General features: G+C 46.4%; 1 protein-coding gene across 1 annotated transcript in view; it reads left to right on the top strand.

Annotated features, from left to right (window-relative positions):
- Positions 1 to 5623: 5623 nt before the first annotated feature.
- Positions 5624 to 19125, top strand: part of LOC144142193 (protein GPR107-like) — a 99619-nt gene continuing 86117 nt past the window's right edge. The window contains exons 1-3 of the mRNA XM_077673565.1: positions 5624 to 5758; positions 10293 to 10397; positions 18346 to 18396. Of these exons, the coding sequence (XP_077529691.1) occupies positions 5663 to 5758; positions 10293 to 10397; positions 18346 to 18396 (252 nt within the window). The 5' untranslated portion in view covers positions 5624 to 5662. The remainder of the gene's footprint in view (positions 5759 to 10292; positions 10398 to 18345; positions 18397 to 19125) is intronic.

The following is a 19125-nucleotide window of genomic DNA, read 5'->3' as shown; positions in this document are numbered from 1 at the left end:
GGACCGCATTTCCCTACACCCACTGAGAACGCGAGTGCTGAACTGTCTGCAAACTGCAGTGCATGATCCGTCTTTGTATATACGTATGTACCTTACCGACATGCTTGCTACCGCTGAAGGAAAGGGAACATTCGCCTTGTATATACCCTCTATTCGCGGTCGAAACCGATAAGGTCCCTGCTCAGAGGGCGCGACGAATAACGTACACCCAGCGCCGCCCCGCGGCAGCTTGAGCTAACTTAGGGTCGGAGAGCCAGACCGCGGGCTCTCCTCCTGTTCTGTGCATATATTCGGCACAGTATTAACTCTATGTTCGGCACCTCTCGGTTGTTTGTTTTTGCGATTCTGCGATTGTTTTTTAAAGGTGTCTCGTGCTTGAAAGCTGTTCTGGCAAATAGTTTCCCCATGTCTCAAGTCTAGTGTGCGATTTCCGAACAATTACGGGGCTGAACTGCTACTGTCGGCCTCGCGTGCGCGAGAACTTATTCGCCGCGAGCTCGACATGTAGGTGGCGACAGCGTCGCGCTGCTAGTGTGGATGCTCCGCTGAGCGGCCCGTAAGAATGCACACTGTGGGCGCGCTTCGTGCCTTTTTCTCGCCGTATGCGCGCACGAAAGGTGCAAACAAGAGTGGTATGCTGTAGTTCGGTTCCTCAACGTTCAATGCATAGCATGGAAGCGGCAGTCAGTTTTCATTACTACGCCAAAAAAGCGACGACTCATCGGGAATCTCAGAATGGCCGTAATTGTGACAATGAACTTGTACGCAGTGGCTCGTAGCAAGCTCGATCTTTCCCGACTGTGGCTTCGAGCCTTCAATAAAAGCATAAATAGAAACAAATCAGGAAGCCTCGATATCTGAAATTCAGTTTACAACGGCAATCTGAATCGCTTTCACTGGTAGCATGACGCATTCTTGCATTTGTGGGATGCCCTGAAATGGTAACACTACTTAACTGCCCCGAAATTCTTTCTAAGAGCTTACGATATTTTTTGTGTGTTCAAAAGGCAACATAAGATTACTGAATTTTGCTCAGTTCAGAGATATAAATGTAACCGCTCTAACGGGTCTTTTAAATGAAATTTTAGTGACTCTGAAGGAAGGTTTGATGAATAACGGTTTCGGATCACTTATTTACGGCTTTCGTCGCGAGTGAACTTGCGAATTGAATTGTCAACGCACACAGTACAATCAATATCTCATGTTTAGCTAGGTTTTCGCAAAGACAAGCAGGTTTACAGTGTGCAAACCAAGCTTCTGGGACCTCACAGTGAGCACAAATTTTCTGTTACGGCTGCTCTGTTGACCATTTGCGTTCCTTTTAAAATCTAACAGGTGCCTGCAACAGCGAGATGTGTTTGCACTCTTGCGTATAAGGTCGCTTACGAACCCTAAAGATGGCAATAAATGAGGTTGCGCTGTTGCAGATGTAGTAAAACATTTCCTTTTTATTTCTCGTTGCGAATCAGCGCAACGGCTTCCCGGTAACTACTTTGTTTTGTAAACTGAATCGCCTTTGTCTTGGCATTTACTTCTTGAGGATTGGTTAAAAAATAAAATTATGTGCATTTCGTTTTTTTTTTTTGGGAAGGGGGGGGGGGGGGGTCCTGCCAACGTTGCAAGAGCAGCGAGAAGAGAACACAAGTAACGCGAAAAGCCAAACTATGGTTACCACAATTTCTTACAATCGAAACACTAGGCGTCGTGTTCTGTAGCGGTGAAAAAGCAGTACTTTAACACGTATTTTCAAAACTGATTAACCTCCCTTTGTCCGAGATTGTCCAGAAATTGTGGCTCGCCTTTTTCAAAATTGTATTAAAAGCAAGAATTGTGAAAAAAAAAACAGCGAGTCATGGCACACACCCCTCACACATGTGGGCAACAACGTGCATTATATTACGCGTTTTCTCCTCTTTCTTTAAACTTAGGTCCACCTTAAGAGGTTAAGACGTGACCATATTAGGCATTTGGTTATGCTGAGTGAGACACGTTTCTGGACAAGGTGATTCATGTCGGATTTGAAAATGATATATATGAAAATGACACACGGAATGCCACATGACAGACGCACAACTCACAACTGCTTAAGCACTCACAACTGCTTAATTTTACCGAAAAATCCCCCCTAAATACTCTTGCGCATCCATAGAAACGTATTTTAAATAATACGTAAAATTAGCAACTCGATACAGTTGAATATATGTTCATTCCTCCTCCTTAGTATAAACAACGACTGTCCAAACATGGTATTTATTTTAGAAAAGGTACGGGAAGGACACGATCACACAGGCGCTTGCGGGTGTAAAATACGTGCCCGGTAAATGTATGGGCGATAGCGCACGGGTCGTGTGCAGTGTAAATGTTTTTGTTTCTTTTTTCTTTCTATAAGGACACAGCGCAGTTTTACAAGGATGTGGAATTTGCACGCGTATGCACAGGTCTTGTCGCTGCTTACCCGTTTTGCGCACTGAACTTTTATCCTTTCAATAATCACCACGCCACCTTCAAAAAGCACCCTTCGACGTTCCCGAAACGGCAGGCGACTGCACTCAACAATACGAAAAGTGCAATGTGTGGAAGCAATGTTTATAACGCGTTTCACACTCAAGCGCTGACCAGGGCGAAGATGTTTCGTGAAATTAAACCAGCGCATTAACCCGCAACGGCCGCTGATTATTGCGTTTCTAGAGGAAATGCGCAAGCAGAGGTAAATATGTCATTGCTTACTGCCATACGAGCACACATATTGGTTCTTTTGTCGTGTGCAGCACGCGTCTTGCGCCGCACGCAACGTGAAAAAGCAGACGACGCGAGAGCGCCATCCACACTAGGAGCGGTTCGTCCCGCCGCCGCCAGGGGCCGACTGTGTTCGCGCTCGGGGCGAATAGCATCCTCGATTAACCGCACCGGTGCACACCAGGGCACACCGGTGCGCCTTTTCATCCTCGATAAACCGCACCGGTGTGCACCGTCCGTCCTCGATAAACCGGGGCGCACCGTCGCGGGGCAACTTTTGGTTTGCGTTCCCGCGCGCGTGTGCGCCGTGAAAGACATTGATGGAACAGACATCGTTGCGAAGTCCAATTATCAACAAGCAAATCTTATTTAGAGCGTCAATTCAGGTGAATAATAATGTTTTCTTTTTTTACAGCCTAATAAAGTGACCCGGCACGACGCTCCACAGCGCTCCACGACACAATGGCGCTCCACGACAGAAGCGTGTTTGTGTTGTTTCCTCTGTTCGCGCAACCACACAGCAGTTACTTTTCTGGTTGCCCTTCTTCAGCTCGGTTGGTGTTGTCACTAATTAACAACGGATTCCAAACGTTATTATTATTAGCTGATGACAATTAGTAAACGCAGTTCAAACAGTTGGAAATCTGCTGCGGAGCTGCGATTGTCTTTACGAAGATTCCGTTTAGTTTCGACTTCTATCTTGTGAGTAATGTCGTCTTAGCGGCTAATTATGATACAGTTTGTTCAGGCCGTTCAGAATTCTTCAAAAAAGTATTTCCTCCTCCTCCCTATCCTTTGCAACGTAACCTTTGCAACAATAGTAACCTCAGCGCACGCAAAACGCATTAAAGAAGCCAGCGCGAGTGAATATATGCCACCTTGCCTTCGACAGCTTGCCACGCTCTCGCTCAGAATGTGTGGCCGAACTCTGTACACTTCAGGGAACAAAGTAGGCTAGTAAGCGGGATGCGTATTGACCGTCTTGACATTGCTTTTGGCACCTGCGAAGTGCTGTGAACATATTCCTGTGCCGCTTTTTGGCATCCATTCGGTGCCGTGAATGTCGCTAAAAAAGGTTACTGCTGATAAAACAATATAGGCGGAAGCCGTAATACCTTGTGTTATGCAGATACTACGACGGCATGTGATTCATCGCAGCGCGCGATGTGTATGGAACACTGAAAGCAAACGTTTTAGTTTTACGGCCCTCGTGTTCATACTTTTACTCCTTCCACTCACAAAAACTGGCATAGCTTTCTTACTGCTGAAATCTATTTCTTGCGACGCTTATTCTACAGGGCTGCCCGAGAAACCTGTACAGAACGATGGCAGGCTGCCTTTCGCGATTGTGGCAGTCCTTCATGCAGCAGTAGCGGCGTGGCCACCAATTCTTTCTGTAGAATTTTCTTCCTTTCAGACCCTGCAACTTGCAATTATAACTATGTTTCTTAAAAAACTTCCGCCACACAACGTCGAACCGCACGCAGCGTGCGTGTTTTTACGTGCGCTGAACTAGAGTGAACTAGAGCTGAACGGCCGGTCGCGACATCCACCGACCCAGAGTTGCTGAGCGGCGGCGATAGATGATTTCGGAAACGAGCGCCTTATATTCGTCCATCATTGCAGAGATTTGAAAACCCGATTGGTGAATAATATATAAACACAATCCCAGGCCCGGGCCGAATGCCTCCGAAACGACTTGTAGGCTTGAAGTCGCCTTCGAAACTTATGGACACACCCCGTGGCAGCGATCATACCTCCAGAAAAGGCACAAACGTCTTTTAGAATGTGGCTCATGATAGCCATGCGATACGTATTTTCGCCAACTGGGATAGCCTTTTAACGAAGCCATGCTCCTGAGTCTGACGCCCAGGGCTGATTAGCACCGCTGGACCAGTTCACGTGTGCGACGCAGTTAGGGTTGCCACCTTTCCCCGAAAAAAAAACCGGCCCGTCGGGGGGGGGGGGGAGGGGGGGCGTGGAGGTAGGCGTGGTATAAAGAAGGTTGAATTTGTGTTGAAAGAAGGAGCCACGTTTTTTTTTTTTGCCCTACAATGCCATTTATTGTGCTGTTTTCCTACAGAGAAATCAACATAACATTTGTACTGAAAGTGTTTGAGATTTTGAGAAAGAGTTTGAGATATTGCTCTGCATGTGCTGCACTGAAAAGTAACCGCACTTGCTGACCGCGCCGGCGGCATTTCGTTGCGTTGTTCCCCCTCTTGTACCCCTTCCATCTCAGGAATCGCGCTCGGCCACGTATTTTTTCTGCTCGCGTGTCTTTGCACAGCTTGCCGACACATATTTATCATCGTAGTTGCTGTATTGACGCTTACAAAAGGCAAAAAAAGAAATAACCGCGGCATGATAGCCATAAAACCGGCCCATGCCGGCCGGTTTTAGGTACAGACCGGCAACCGGCCCGCTTCCTAAAAAACCGGTCGGGCCGGTCCAAAACCGGGCAGGTGGCAACCACGCAGTACAGGTACAGTGAACTCGCGTGTAACATTGGGCTTCCGCGATCTACTGCTGCCGCTGCACTCGTGCGGTACTCTCGGCCAGAACCAACAGCGTCGTCAACGAATCATGATTTTGATTTGTGTTCGAGCAACCCTTGACGCAGCAGTATGTTCAGATGTCCTAAACATTTTGTTTGGTTATGTGCGTCACCATGGCGTTTTGTAATGCGCGGCAAGCAAAAACGAGGTTTCCGTATCCCGAAAGCGAAATTAAACGCGTTGTTGAGGCTCTAAAAGTTTGAAAAAAAGTATGTGAATTTTATTTTTTATGCGTGTTTCTTATTTTTTAGTGAGAAGTAAAGCATGACAAGCTCTGATAAAAGCGCCCTACTCGCTCTGCACTTGGCCACGACCGCACTTGGCGAACACGCGAGTTCGCCTGGAAACCAGGGGCAGCAAGTGCCAAGATGGCTGGCCGCATATGCTCGATCGCTGCGCTCGCGTTTTTTCTAATCGGTTTACTGCCCGTCACCGATGCTAGAAACCACCGGCTATCGCTCAAGGTCAGTGTCACGTTTTCTAAATCTTCCGAATCACTGGTGGTGCTATCCGCCTCGCTAGGAGGCTGAAAAAGGTTCACGGCGAGGGTGCCAACAGCCTCGCCTTTGCAATCGCTTTAGCTCATCCCTTGTCAGGTCTGCTGACTGTCATCATCTTCTCTTGTTGTTGTTGCTCTTATCGGGGCACCTGTAACAGCAGCATGCGCTGCTGCGTCTCGCAAAGTCTGAAATCCAACGTCCGTTTAATTACCACGTAAGTACAGGCCTGTTCTAGTTTCAAAACAAGCTTACACAAGCTTGTGGATGCGCAGGAGAACCGCGTCCACAAGCTTTCCTGTTCAAGCTTGTCATTTATCTGCCCCGTCAGTGAGATGTGAGCAATCCAGTCAACCTCATTCTTAAACCACAATGTTCAGAGAACAATATCTCGTGCCTACATCGGGGGAAGCAGGTTGAGTGATAAACCAGATTGCGTCGTATGCCATTCAGTCGCTCATCACGCGCTGTGCGTCCCGTTGTAGGCATGACTCACCAAGCACGCCTTGAAAAATCAATCTGCGTCGGGCTATCGTCGAAAAGTTTTCGTGAAAGCAGAAAGCAAACTCCCTGCGGCGTCCAGTGACTTATGCGTCACTGGAAGGTCGCGTCTATTGGCGTTTGCGGCCCGCGTTTCGAAAGCGCCTTCTGTAGCCACCGTGCGCCGACAAACTTGCTGTTTGCCTGCCTCACTGCATCGTTGCCTTGCCGGTAAACGCCACTTGCTAGGAATACCACCCTGTGCCGCCTAGCTGGGGCCGCTTTTTACCATCAACTCGTGCTGCCTTAAGGCCCGTTCACATTTGCGGCGAAAGCGAGCGAAAGCGACGGGGATTCCGTCGCTTTGTCGCGCAACGATCGTTTTTGTCGAATGGTCGGGACCAATTTTCGTCGCGCGACAGAATTGCCGTCGCTTTCGCTCGCTTTCGTCGCAAGTGTGAACGAGCCTTTAGTGTTTCGTAGCACATGACGAAACGTGTTAAAAGGTCAGTTAATTGTAACAACCGCTCAGTGGCAAGGCACACGTAAGCATTTGCTGAGAAAGTGTTGTTGCCAAGTGCACCATGTGAGCTTGGGAATCTTTGAAAACAACGCGTTTGGACTAGAGAGAGAGAGAGAGAAAAAAAAAAGGTGCAGAGAGGAGAAAAAGCAAGTTTACTTAAGCATTTTGAGTGTGTGTGGTGCAGTATTCAGAGCAACAGCCTTAATGTCAGGACATGATTGTGGGGCATAAAGGAACACCGTATTTCTTCTCTGGACAAGGGCTTGCAACTGAGAGTGCATGCAATTTCGTCACTCAAAAAGGACAGTCATAGACCTTGATGGATGCCATTTTATTGCTATACATTACAGTTTTCCAAGTTGCATTTTTATGCAGAGTCAGCGTGCACTAATAACATAAGAAAACTTGACCAGGCCTCCCCCCCCCCCCCCTCCCCCCCCCCCCTCTTCCCCTGTTTGGTACAGTGGCTGCTAATTATGCCAGACATTTTTTTTTTTACATTTTTTTTTCAATCAGTCCATGGAATTTTAGGGGCAGCATTTTGTGTGTTGGCCTCTTCGATTTTTAGTGTACTTAGAATTAAACTGAGGAGAGATAAAATGAGGAAACTAGATTTTTATTTTATTTTTTCCTTGGAGGCAATTTAGTGAGTGCTAGTATTTAAATCGGACGAAGGCAGTAGTGGATATCTTTTCCTACTGACACCTAAGGTTAATTACCCAGGCTGGACAAATTCTGGGATTAGAGCACCTCTTACAGACCACCGGCTGGAAAGGGAAAGGCGTGCCGACGTCTTCCTCATGTCTTCCCACAGGGGACACCTTGTGTGTACACTTGATGATGGGAGTGGCGACACCACATACCCTGAGACCCCACACCCAATTTTTTGCCCTTCGTGACTTTGGGTTTTACATAAATTGTGGAAGCCACGAATGGTGTCCTTTGGTGCCTTGGCCGAGCATCCAGCAGGCAAGCAGCTCCGCTGAAATTTCCGTAATGGATGCAAAAAGCAGAGCAGTGTGAACTGAGAGGTAGCTCAATGCACGCAATGATTTGTCAGTTTCCATAAGGCAAGCTGATACTGTTTCGAGAGGTCAACTGGGGTTGCTCTGGCTGATGTTGCCGTGTTGATGCAGCGGTTGGATTTTTGTACCGTTGACATTTGGTACAAATGGTGACATGATGTTGAGTAGTTTTGCACATTTGGCTAATGAAAGCAGGCATGGCAAAGGGTGTGTGCGAGCCCCATGAGGTGAGGGGCTGCGTCACCACCGATTTAATTGAGGACAGAGCTGCAAGGGCTTTGTAAAGCATTAGAGCCAACAGCAGAATAGTTGTCCTTGTAAAATGAATTTCTAGGAAAACGAAAATGCCTGTAGGACTGTATCCATCGGGTGAGGCAACAAAAAGTTGCAAGCCCTTGTCTCGACATTCCCTCTTGAAAATGGCTGGGTCAGGAAGTGGTGTTGACTGAGGTGAGGTACTCTTCAAAGTTGTCCGCATCACAGGCCACTGATTGCAGTGGCAGCAGGGAAAGGCAGTCAGTGTTGGCATGCTTGCCGCCACTTTTGTGGGACACGGTGTTCCTGTAGTTGGAGAGCTGAATGTGCTGGTTGGCCACACGGATCACGAAGGTTGACGAGCCAGCAGAGTGAAAGGATGGCTATAAAGATAAGAGTGAAATTGTGTGGCAGAAATGACCGCAAGACACTTTTGCATTCTCTGACCGCACAGCGGTATTGATGGACTCTTTCAAGGTCACTTCATACTAGCGTAAAAAATGCTAGCAAGAAGTGGACAGGCATGTAGGTTGGTGGGTGTGTGCATGCATGCTTGTTTCTTTTTGGGGGGGGGGGGGGAGGTTAAGGCTGCAGTGGTTTGAAAATATACAGGTACTCAGTATTTGCATATCTTCAAAAACATCGCTGCAAACCCTATGTGGCAGTGACGAGTCATCCACGTTTGCTTTCAACATCAGTACTACTTGCCCCCGGTTGAATGATTGACGTCTGTCCCATCTAAATGATTGATAGTTGTGGAAAGCACTGGTTATGCAACGTTGCTGGAAAATTCAGGCGACTCGTATAGGTGTGGGTGGGGGGCTTCTGCAAAGGCTGTATTTTCTCACGAAGTCCTCATTTGAGCCCTAGAAAGACTGATTTCCAGTTGCCCAAACGGGTACCTTTACCCTTGTGCAGATTTTGCTTATTCCACTGTCAGTGTCTGTCAGAGTGGGGCAGATTAGCGCTCTTGTTCACCCACTGAAAAGTGCTGTAAAATAAATTAAGCAGAGGCTACACTGAGAGTAAGGCTGTTCAAGAGGTGTGTTTGGCTTGCACTGAGCGTCTTTGTGAGAGGTACATTGTAGCATTAAAGCGGTTGTAGACAGAATGAAATAGGGTAAATTAAAGGTTTAAAATGTATTAGTTGGTTGGAGCATAGTTGTGAATTAAGCCCTACGCCTCTCACCTGCCACCTGGAAGCAAAAGGTGCAGGTGCCACAAGCTCCACTAATGTAAGAAGACAACCATTTTGGGTTCCACATTTTGCTGGGATTACATGTTAATCAATATGCATGGCCCATTTCCCCTCCCCCCCCTGCTCAGAAAGGTCATGGCCTGAAGGTATGCCGTGGACATTGCTAATGAAATTGGTTACATTTATAAAGGAAAAAAACTTTGAAAAATTGCTAATAGGTTTGAAGATACGGTGGTTACTACTTTTGTTTTCAACCACCATATTCTCTGCCCTGGAAGTTGCACCATTTTGTTGTGTCCCCTATAATTTGCACTTTTCCTGAATAATTCTGTAGGTAAGCTGCTTGTTAGTTACTCAGTTTTATGCAGTGGGAATTGCGGGATGGAAGTGCCCTAGTAATTCCGAATATGCGTATTGGTATTGCCAATTTCTTTACGTTCGCGAGTGGGGTCTGTGGCAACCTTGGTGTGCATAAGCCGTCACTGAATTACTTTTCATAAATTTGTTAGTGGTCCAATTTTTCTCGAATTTGTACCAGTTAAATGGATAAATTCAAGGCCTAAGCAAAAGTCTTGCCATCACTTTTATTGGATTTTGATTGTCTCTTTACAGTGTAATTTGTTTTTCCCATTTTGTTTCCATTATTCTTGTTTTTTTGCTGTAATGTTTTCACTGTTAAGTATTTCCTATGTTTTTACTATAAATTCTTTCTTAGCAGTTTGGAAAGTGGGCTTTTAGTGGACCACAGTGGTAGAGATCCTTCTGCCTAAAGGGAAAGAGTTTAATTAATTGTGACCCCTCTATAATAAGGAAATGGGCGCTAAGAGTTTTTCTGTTCTTGCAACCATTCTCTCAGGTGTTTGAAAGTTCAGTTGTGAAATAGCACTGCCTGCTGTCTATCTCACTTTTCATGGCAAACGGGCTGTTCTTTTGGAAATAAATGATGCACACTGCGTTGATCCTTGTTAATACTCCCCCCCCCCCCCCCCCCCCACCTCCCTCGTTCTCTCCCTTTTGCAGGGCGAGCAGCGGCGGTACTTCAGCGTCACCACTTTTGGCTTCCTGGTCGGCGGGGAGCTCAACATTGAGGTCGAGGCACTGTCCTTTGCGCCGAGCACAAACCGGGTGGGTGCCATCCTGTGTGCGTTCATTGCGGCTGGTACTCGTAGGATTTAAAGGGCCAGCACTGCTGTCCTTTCAGCCTCTTGCCTGTGGCGTGGGACTTGTCTGCTACCCCTAGCAGGAACACTGGGATCAGCTTGTAAGCACTGTTGTGTGGCATGGCATATACACCATTTTCCTTGCTAGAGGTGGACGCCGCCTTTTTCTGACCAGACGCTAGCGCCGTCTATGAAGTGACCGCTGAAACCGCCGCGCTGGGCTGTTAAATGCTCCATTCTTTCCATGCGTCTGCTCGGTACCTGTGCATTACCGAGTGACCGAAGTGGTTTGGCGTTAAGTTAGTGGTTGCAGTGCTTGTGGGTCATTCCATGCCAAAGGAGACCCGGCAATTTTTCAATCTTCCGGATAGGCATCAAAAATTTATTCTAGCAATTGTGAGTCGAGAAGTGATACTCGGTAAAATATTTCTGGCGAAACAATTTTTTTCGTCCTTACAGTGGCCTCCAAAGACCTGGAAAAAATGTAAAAAGTGATAATTTTGAATTTTTTTGCGAAGGAGCCAATACAGCTTACGATAGCATGTTTGAGCAGTTAAACAGATCTAATCAGAGGCTACGCTGCCGTAAAAAATAAACGCCGAGCTAAGCGATTTTCCACCCGAATCAACAGCGGGAATCTCAGAAAAATTGTCAAAGTTTGGCAATTTTTTTAGTCAACTTTTAATCAAATGACCACAGCGAAAATTTTTGTACTGGTTCTCTAGGACATCTACATTTATTTGAAACTTTTCCAATTACAAAGCCTCACGGAATTCGTTTGGTAATAAACGAATAATTTTGGATTTTTACAAAAACTGCCTCTAAAGGGGACCAAAAACGGCCGTGTGGGCAGCGGTGTACGGTGTTTACAAAATACTCAAAAGATAGCCCAATGTTATTTCTAAAGCATATAAAAAAATTGGAAAAGTACTTTTTCTTATTGCGGAGAAAACATTTTTTTTTAAATGAGTCCTCACAGGTGGCTCCGCGGCACCCGCCGGAAGTGCGAGCGCCGCCCTCCGCGACACCTTCCACTGTCGTCTGCTCTTGGCTGGCCGTGGCTGGTTCAGACCGGTTTAAGCTACTGTCGTCTGCTTAACGTCGTCTGCTTAACATCCAGACGTCGTACAGACGTCTGCGTCGTCTGTACAGTAGCAATTGATGGGGTCTCTTTTGCGCTGCGATGTAAACAGCAAAGTGACACTTCTCAGGTACCATGTCAGGTGGTAACAGCACGGACATTTCCGCTGCGACGGAAAGGTACGAACATTCAAAATACTTAGCCAAATTAGAGGATGCGCCATATCAGCCTTAGGTTTTGTGAACATAGTGTTAGGCTGCACGAGAATGTTGCACTTCCCGGGGCCTGTCAAACTGCACGGTTTTATTGCGTGGAATTGGCGTGTTCTTTTGAGCGCTTCAATATTTGTCAATGCGAAAATACCAGAATGTACTTCGTGTTAGGTGTTTGAATTAAGCATGGTAACTCAGAGAAATCGATGTTTACGTACAGCCTGACAAATTCAGTGCAATCCCACTCTGTCAAGGAGGATGATTAGCGACGCTGGGTGCAGTCCAAGAAGCGGACGTAACAAAACACGTAGCTTGAAATTTGCGCTTGAGCGTACTTGTCATTCAGCTAGCTAAATTCAACTTGGAAGTAGCATTTCTATTCCAGCCGACAAACATGAGGCTCTTTGTTTCGCTCCTGCAGAAGACCATGTATCGAGAGCAGGCGGTAATCCTGGAAATTTACAACTGCACTGCGAACTACGTAATTAAGAAAAGTAAATAAAACTCTGTCTATTGATAGAATCCGCTTAGCGACTCATTGCCTCATAATTTGTTTTGAGGTACCTTTGATTAAGTAGGAGTTACACGCGTTTTTCTAAGAATACCCCCTCCGTAGACGGTGATGCATTGGCAGCAGAGAGAGAGAGAAACACGTTTTATTTCTGACCAGGCTTGTGAACGGTTCAGCCCCGGAAGCAAAGCTCTGTGGGCCCGAGCCCTGTCGACCAGGGCGCACTGGGACGGGCGTCCGAGCGCGCGAGGGCAGACAGCCAGGTGTCGGGGGGGGGGGGGGGGGGGGGGGTCGGGGAAGAAGAAGCAGGGCAGGGCAGCAGACGGGCATTACTCGCGTGTACTACTTCTATGTGAACAATTTATAACAAGTCAATAGACTCGGCGTAATGGCAGCGTCGTGTTAGAAGCTAGTTTCGAAGTATTTTTTTGTGATATCTACATTTCATTAAGAGCTACGTAGCGATTTACATGGCTGTGGATCGAGTGCGTGCGATTTTCTGTCAACGTGACTTCCATTAGCTCACACTAAATGGGGAAACCGAGACATATACAGCTTCGCTAAAAACGTGAAGCGCCACTATGTAGCTGTAGCCAAATACATTTTGAACATGAGTTCTATGAGCAATGAGCAAATACTTTGTTTGCTATATTATATCGTACAAAATAGTTTTACTCTCACAGCTCCAATGTTTATGAAACAACCGCTTGACTCATTGTTGCAGTGTCGTCAATCGTCCACCCGATTGTTCATTCGGTCCTGGGAGCTGCCATCGTAGATACTACGCACGAAGTGCCTGGATCAAGCAGTTCACTGACCTGCCGCCTGACCAGCAAGATGTAATTTCTGATAGGGCCAGAAGGCCGAAGATGGCCATCACCAACATATGTGCGCACCATTATTATGTGTACTTTTCTAAGTACACTACTCACACAGCCTCGAAATTGTGCACGGATCCACTTGGAAACCACGGACGCCCTTGTCGCGGAACAACGGTTATTACCAACACGCTGGCGCAAAGCTTGAAGTCCTTGAACTTGGTGTCTGGGGATAGGCTCTGTCCCAAGTGTTACATCCAGTGTACCAAAATGAAAAACATGGCTGCACTTCAGTCTGAAGAAACAACACAAATCGTATGCGCTGAAGTTTCTGACACGTTCCCCAGTCCAGCGTCGGATACTTCAAGAAGGAAGCGTCCTGCGAGCCAACCTCCCATTGTTGCGCCTAAATCAAGAAAACTGCTAAACTCTACGGTCGATGCAAGCGTCAACACTGACATTAGTGTGCCTCTAATAAAAGCACTAGGTGATGACGGAAGACTGGCAGAAGATTACAAGATCCTGCTGTCCAGCCTTCGAAGCAAATACCGCAATGCATGTTCCAGGCAGCAAAAGCTCGGAATCCTTGCTTTGTGCCCACAGTCTTGGACGATCCCTCAAGTCTGCCAGTACTTTAATTGCGGGAAAAAGCTGGTGCGATCTGCGAGGCGCCTCCGTGAATCGAAAGGCCCTCTAGAAAATCCCAGTCCAAGAAGAAATCGTCCCCTGAAGGCCATTGTGAAAACTTCGATAACGAATTTTTACCAAGATGATCGCATATCGTACTGCCTTCCCGGAAAAAAAGACGTCGTGAGAGGAAACCAAAAGCGCCTGCTTTTGTTGAACCTAAAAGAAGCTTTCGTTCAGTGGAAGCAAGAAAACCCGATTCTGCAAGCGTCGTTTTCCACCTTTGCATCTCTTCGACCTCCTTGGTGCGTACTTGCTGGATCGGCTGGTACACATTCTGTTTGTGTGTGTGAGTACCACCAGAACGTAAAGCTGATGCTACATGCATTGAGCATACAGGAGACAGCTTCTGCACTCATGGCTATGGCGGTCTGCAGTCTGGAAAATCAAGACTGCATGCTCAACGCCTGCTCCCGATGTCCCGGCCTTGAGCCGCTCAAGAATTTCCTTCGAAACCACGCCCCCGAATGTGATGAAATTAGGTACAAGCAGTGGGTGCGCGCTGACAAGTGTCTCTTAATGACAGTAGTTTCAACTCCATCGGAGTTAATTGATGAGCTCGTTGAAAGGCTGGAAAAACTTAAAAGGCACCATTACGTTAGCAAATCGCAGTCCAATTATCTTCGAAGTTTGAAAGCCACCCTTGCCCCAACTGAGGCAATCGTCTTAATGGATTTCGCGGAAAATTATAACTTCATTGTGCAGGACGCCTCACAGTCTTACCATTGGAACACCTCCCAAGCTACGATTCACCCCATTGTCGTCTACGTTAGAAGTGACGATCACGAACCTGGTTCAACCTCTTGCTCTTGTGTTTCCTACGTTGTCATATCTGACGCCCTGAAGCACGACAACGCAGCGGTTCATGCATTTCAACGGCATTTCCTGCACGAACTCACGCTAAAAAAAGAAAACTTAATAAGAATACATTATTTCACGGATGGTGCGGCATCGCAGTATAAAAATCGGAAGAACTTTGTTAATCTCTCCTTTCACAAACAAGACTTCGGACTGGAAGCAACGTGGAATTTCTTTGCGACTTCTCACGGCAAGAGTCCTTGTGATGGCTTAGGGGGCACGCTGAAAAGGCTGGCTAGCAGAGCCAGCCTCCAGAGACCGCTCGACAACCAAATATTGACGCCAAAAGACCTGTATGATTGGGCAAGCCAATCAATGAAAATGGTCAACGTACTTTGGGTCCCCGACAGTGCTGTCACAGAGGAAAGACAAAGCCTTAGCAGCCGCTACGAAACAGCTAGATCTATTCCAAAGACGCGCCAATACCATCATTTAGCACCGAAAGGACAAGGATGCGTCTCAGCGAAAATCACGTCGAGTTCTACCGCCGAACAAGTGTACTCAGTGCAACACTGAAACCGCCCAACTGCGCTTCAACAATGGTGTGAAGTGACAAGCACGCCTGTATTAAAACATGGGCACTGAACACGGCTGAAATTGCATCTTTCGTTAAAATCGTTCAGTACGACGTGTCGGCATAGGTTGATAAAAGAACAAAAAGCTGCATAAAAGTGTTTTTCCCCTTATGACCCGAGAACACTTCCTTTATGAATAATGCCGGTCATCGTTCTGTACGTATTAGCAAAGGATTGCAAATGTCGCTACGCAGGAGCGTGCCGCAGAGCCACCTGTGAGGGCTCATTTTGAAAAATTGTTTTCTCCGCAATAAGAAAAAGTACTTTTCCAAATTTTTTATATGCTTTAGAAATAACATTGGGCTATCTTTTGAGTATTTTGTAAACACCGTACACCGCTGCCCACACGGCCGTTTTTGGTCCCCTTTAGAGGCAGTTTTTGTAAAAATCCAAAATTATTCGTTTATTACCAAACGAATTCCGTGAGGCTTTGTAATTGGAAAAGTTTCAAATAAATGTAGATGTCCTAGAGAACCAGTACAAAAATTTTCGCTGTGGTCATTTGATTAAAAGTTGACTAAAAAAATTGCCAAACTTTGACAATTTTTCTGAGATTCCCGCTGTTGATTCGGGTGGAAAATCGCTTAGCTCGGCGTTTATTTTTTACGGCAGCGTAGCCTCTGATTAGATCTGTTTAACTGCTCAAACATGCTATCGTAAGCTGTATTGGCTCCTTCGCAAAAAAATTCAAAATTATCACTTTTTACATTTTTTCCAGGTCTTTGGAGGCCACTGTAACGACGAAAAAAATTGTTTCGCCAGAAATATTTTACCGAGTATCACTTCTCGACTCAAAATTGCTAAAATAAATTTTTGAAGCCTATCCGGAAGATTGAAAAATTGCCGGGTCTCCTTTGGCATGGAATGACCCTTGTGTGTGTGTGTTCTGTTTTGTTTATACCATCTGCGGACGGATTTTAGGTCCTAATTTGCTGCCAGAGCGGAAGATGGCGACCCCGGTTGTTGCGAGCAGCAGTAGCACTGGTGGTGATGGTGCCGGTGGTGCTCCGCAGTTTCACGACGCCGACTGACATAGAAATGAATATCGGGGAGTAAATACCTGTTTTCAATGCCACCATGCTTGTTATGTTCACCGATTAGTCATGTCTGCGGAAGCGCGGACGTTGAATGCGGAGTGCGCACAGCATATGTGGGTCATGCTGACCCGCGCTCACGATGGACTTTTGACGAGGCGATTGCTACGCTGTTGACATTGCAGTGCAATATAATCTTTCTTAACTAGGCTTATGACGGTTACTGACGAAATGAAATTACCTGGGCGGAAAAAATAACACGACCGCACAACCAGTCAAATTACTATTCGAAGGTTGAGCAGAAGGGTCGACGTTCGGGCGAGTTGATATTGGTTGATCATGATCGTGATCATGATTGGCCTAACTCTGCGCAGCGCATGTGGTCTGTCACTTCGAGCCCACCTTTGTGGAACCTCTGCTTGCACCACAAATGCTTTACGCGAACAGCATTAACTGTTGTACGATTCCGTGACAACGCAAAAGGATTAGAAGCTTCTCCTTTGACCGCGTTGTGAACAGGTTGAGCTATTTTCCAAATGAAGCGTTCACGTATCTCGAGCTGCGTTTCCCCATTGGGCTGCTTGCTTATCCTGCTAACGACCAGCAGTGTGCGATGGAGAAAGTTACCCTTTCACATCGTTTGGCAGTGTAATGCGTTCGCCTGAAAAAAAAAAAGTAAACAAAATGCCGTGATTTTAAAGGTTAGATTAGATGATAAGGGGATTGTTTAATGCCAATCGGCTATAATGACCAAACAATATATGGTATTCTAAATTGACTACATGGAACCAGAAGTTATTGTAATGTATTGTACCGGCGCTCATGAAAGATCCCCAGGCAGTCAAACAATCTGGAGCCCTCCACTGTGGCGCGCCTCATCACCTATGAAGTGTCGGCACGTTAAATCCCATAATAAATCAATTAATCAATCAACCAATCAATCAATCAATGGTGTATTGTAAAGGATAAAGTTACTTCTAACATTTCAGGGGGTTCCGTTCTCTGTCGCAGCTTTGCGTGTGATAAATGGATTTTGCTCCGTCTGCTTGCCGTCCAAGTGCACCCAACAAACCCTAGAGTTGGTCGTTGGTACTAAGTTGTTGCGATTTATCAACGGCGTCCACCGATATCTCAATTCGGTGCCCGTTGGGAAGTGATGCAGCAAAAACACGTCGCAAGCGCACTGCATTTTCTCCAGGCAGTGTCGTGCAGATGCGTGATGTCGGCAACTTTTTCTTGCTTTCTCTGGTTGTTCGATAACCTACCACCACACGGTGCTGACCAAGCAGCGTTTGCGCCTTGAATGGCATCGCAACATTGGCTAAAGCAGTTGAAAGTTCCGTAAAAACTAAGCACACGGTTCGAAACACGCCTGAACTGCGCAGCGGAGCACAGCGCACAGAGCGATGTTAGCAGCCCAGCGCGCACAGGCAACGCTGGTCCGCCGGAAGCGGAAGGTGCACAGGCTGCCGAGAGAAATGGTTTGCGAGTATTTTCCTCCTTTCCCAGCTCCTTATGGAAAATGGTGTATAAGGAGGCCACAAACTCGCCTTTCTTGATTGTGTGCAGGCTGCTGAATAGAATGACTGACATTGAGAGGGCCTGCAGGAAGAGCCGTGTGAACACCTCAGACTGTAATCAGCATGTTGGCTATGTTGCTGGTCGTTAATAGTACAGCTTCATGCTGTATCACAATGTATGCGTGGCATTGTTATGTGCTGTGTCGCCCACTTCAGTGTTCCCTACAGAAACGCAAATTTTATCCTCCCTTTACCCCCCCTCCCCCCTTGCTCACCCAGCAAATGTACAAGAATATCATTGAGTAAAACAAGACACGCGGCATGGCATATGGTGCTGTAGCCTTCGTTTCTTTAAGTTGAAAACCCGAGTTTCTTGGTTTTTGCTGCACTCCTGTACTGTGCCTATTTCAAAGATTACAAAGATTTGAAGTGTTGCAGTAATTGTGCTGTGCAACATTCAGTTCAGAGTGAAAAGGTGTGGAAAGAAAAGGCAGCTCATTAATTGCTGTATTCCTGATCGTGTGAATGCCATCGGTGTTGTCAGTTGTATTGCTCATTGTGTGTAAGTAAACACACACATGCACACGAATGTCACCTTTTTTCTCATTCTCTATCAGGTTGGATTCAGCCTGACAAGGACACCAACTGACAGTGTCAACCCCTATCCCGTGAGTGTTCCCTTTGCATTTGGGTCCACCTGTTGTTGTAGCTGGCTTAGGCTGTGCCTGCGGGTCACAAGATCGCAGGGTTAGATCTTGACAGCCATGTCTGCATACAGGCCCAGTAGAAAATGCGAAAGTCTGTATTGGGTTTTGATGCACACTGAGAGCTCCAGGTTGCCTAAGTTATCTACGGGCTTCCTCTATGGCCCCAGTTAAAAACTAAATTTCACATTTCTAGTATAATGTCCACTTTAAATGAACTGCTCTTCCTTGACCAGGGGAGCAGCACATTTTTGTGGGTCTGCACAAAACTACTATGTTGTCTTTTTGTGGATGATTGTTTTTAACTGAAACATTCTTCAAAATAGTTGACAAGTTAAACATTGGAGGTTGTGGTTTTATGCATGTCCTGGATTGTTGTGCTGTTAGCTCTGTTTGTACTCGCTCATTTGCTTTTTTTTTTGCTGTCTCTTGGACACAAAGGTCTTACAAGGGGTGACCTTTCAGCCATTTCCCGCTGTAGATTTTTCTTTGTAGACGTGGGCTGAAATACGTGATCAAATCCAGGAATGGCAGCCGTTTTTCCGATGGGGGGGAGAAATGAAAATGCATGTGGGTGAAGGTTTCTTTAAATGTTAAAGATTCTTTTAATATGTCAAAATGATTGTTCTTTTGACAGCTTGGGAGAGTTAAACCCTAGTTTGTATTGTGAGGCAGAGATGATGTGCTTTTTGT

Source organism: Haemaphysalis longicornis, unplaced genomic scaffold, assembly GCF_048455015.1.
Source record: "Haemaphysalis longicornis isolate Haplotype H1 unplaced genomic scaffold, Haemaphysalis longicornis Haplotype H1 scaffold_1, whole genome shotgun sequence".
In the NCBI taxonomy this organism is placed as follows: Eukaryota; Metazoa; Arthropoda; class Arachnida; order Ixodida; family Ixodidae; genus Haemaphysalis; species Haemaphysalis longicornis.
This window is presented reverse-complemented; position numbering and strand designations above follow the sequence as displayed.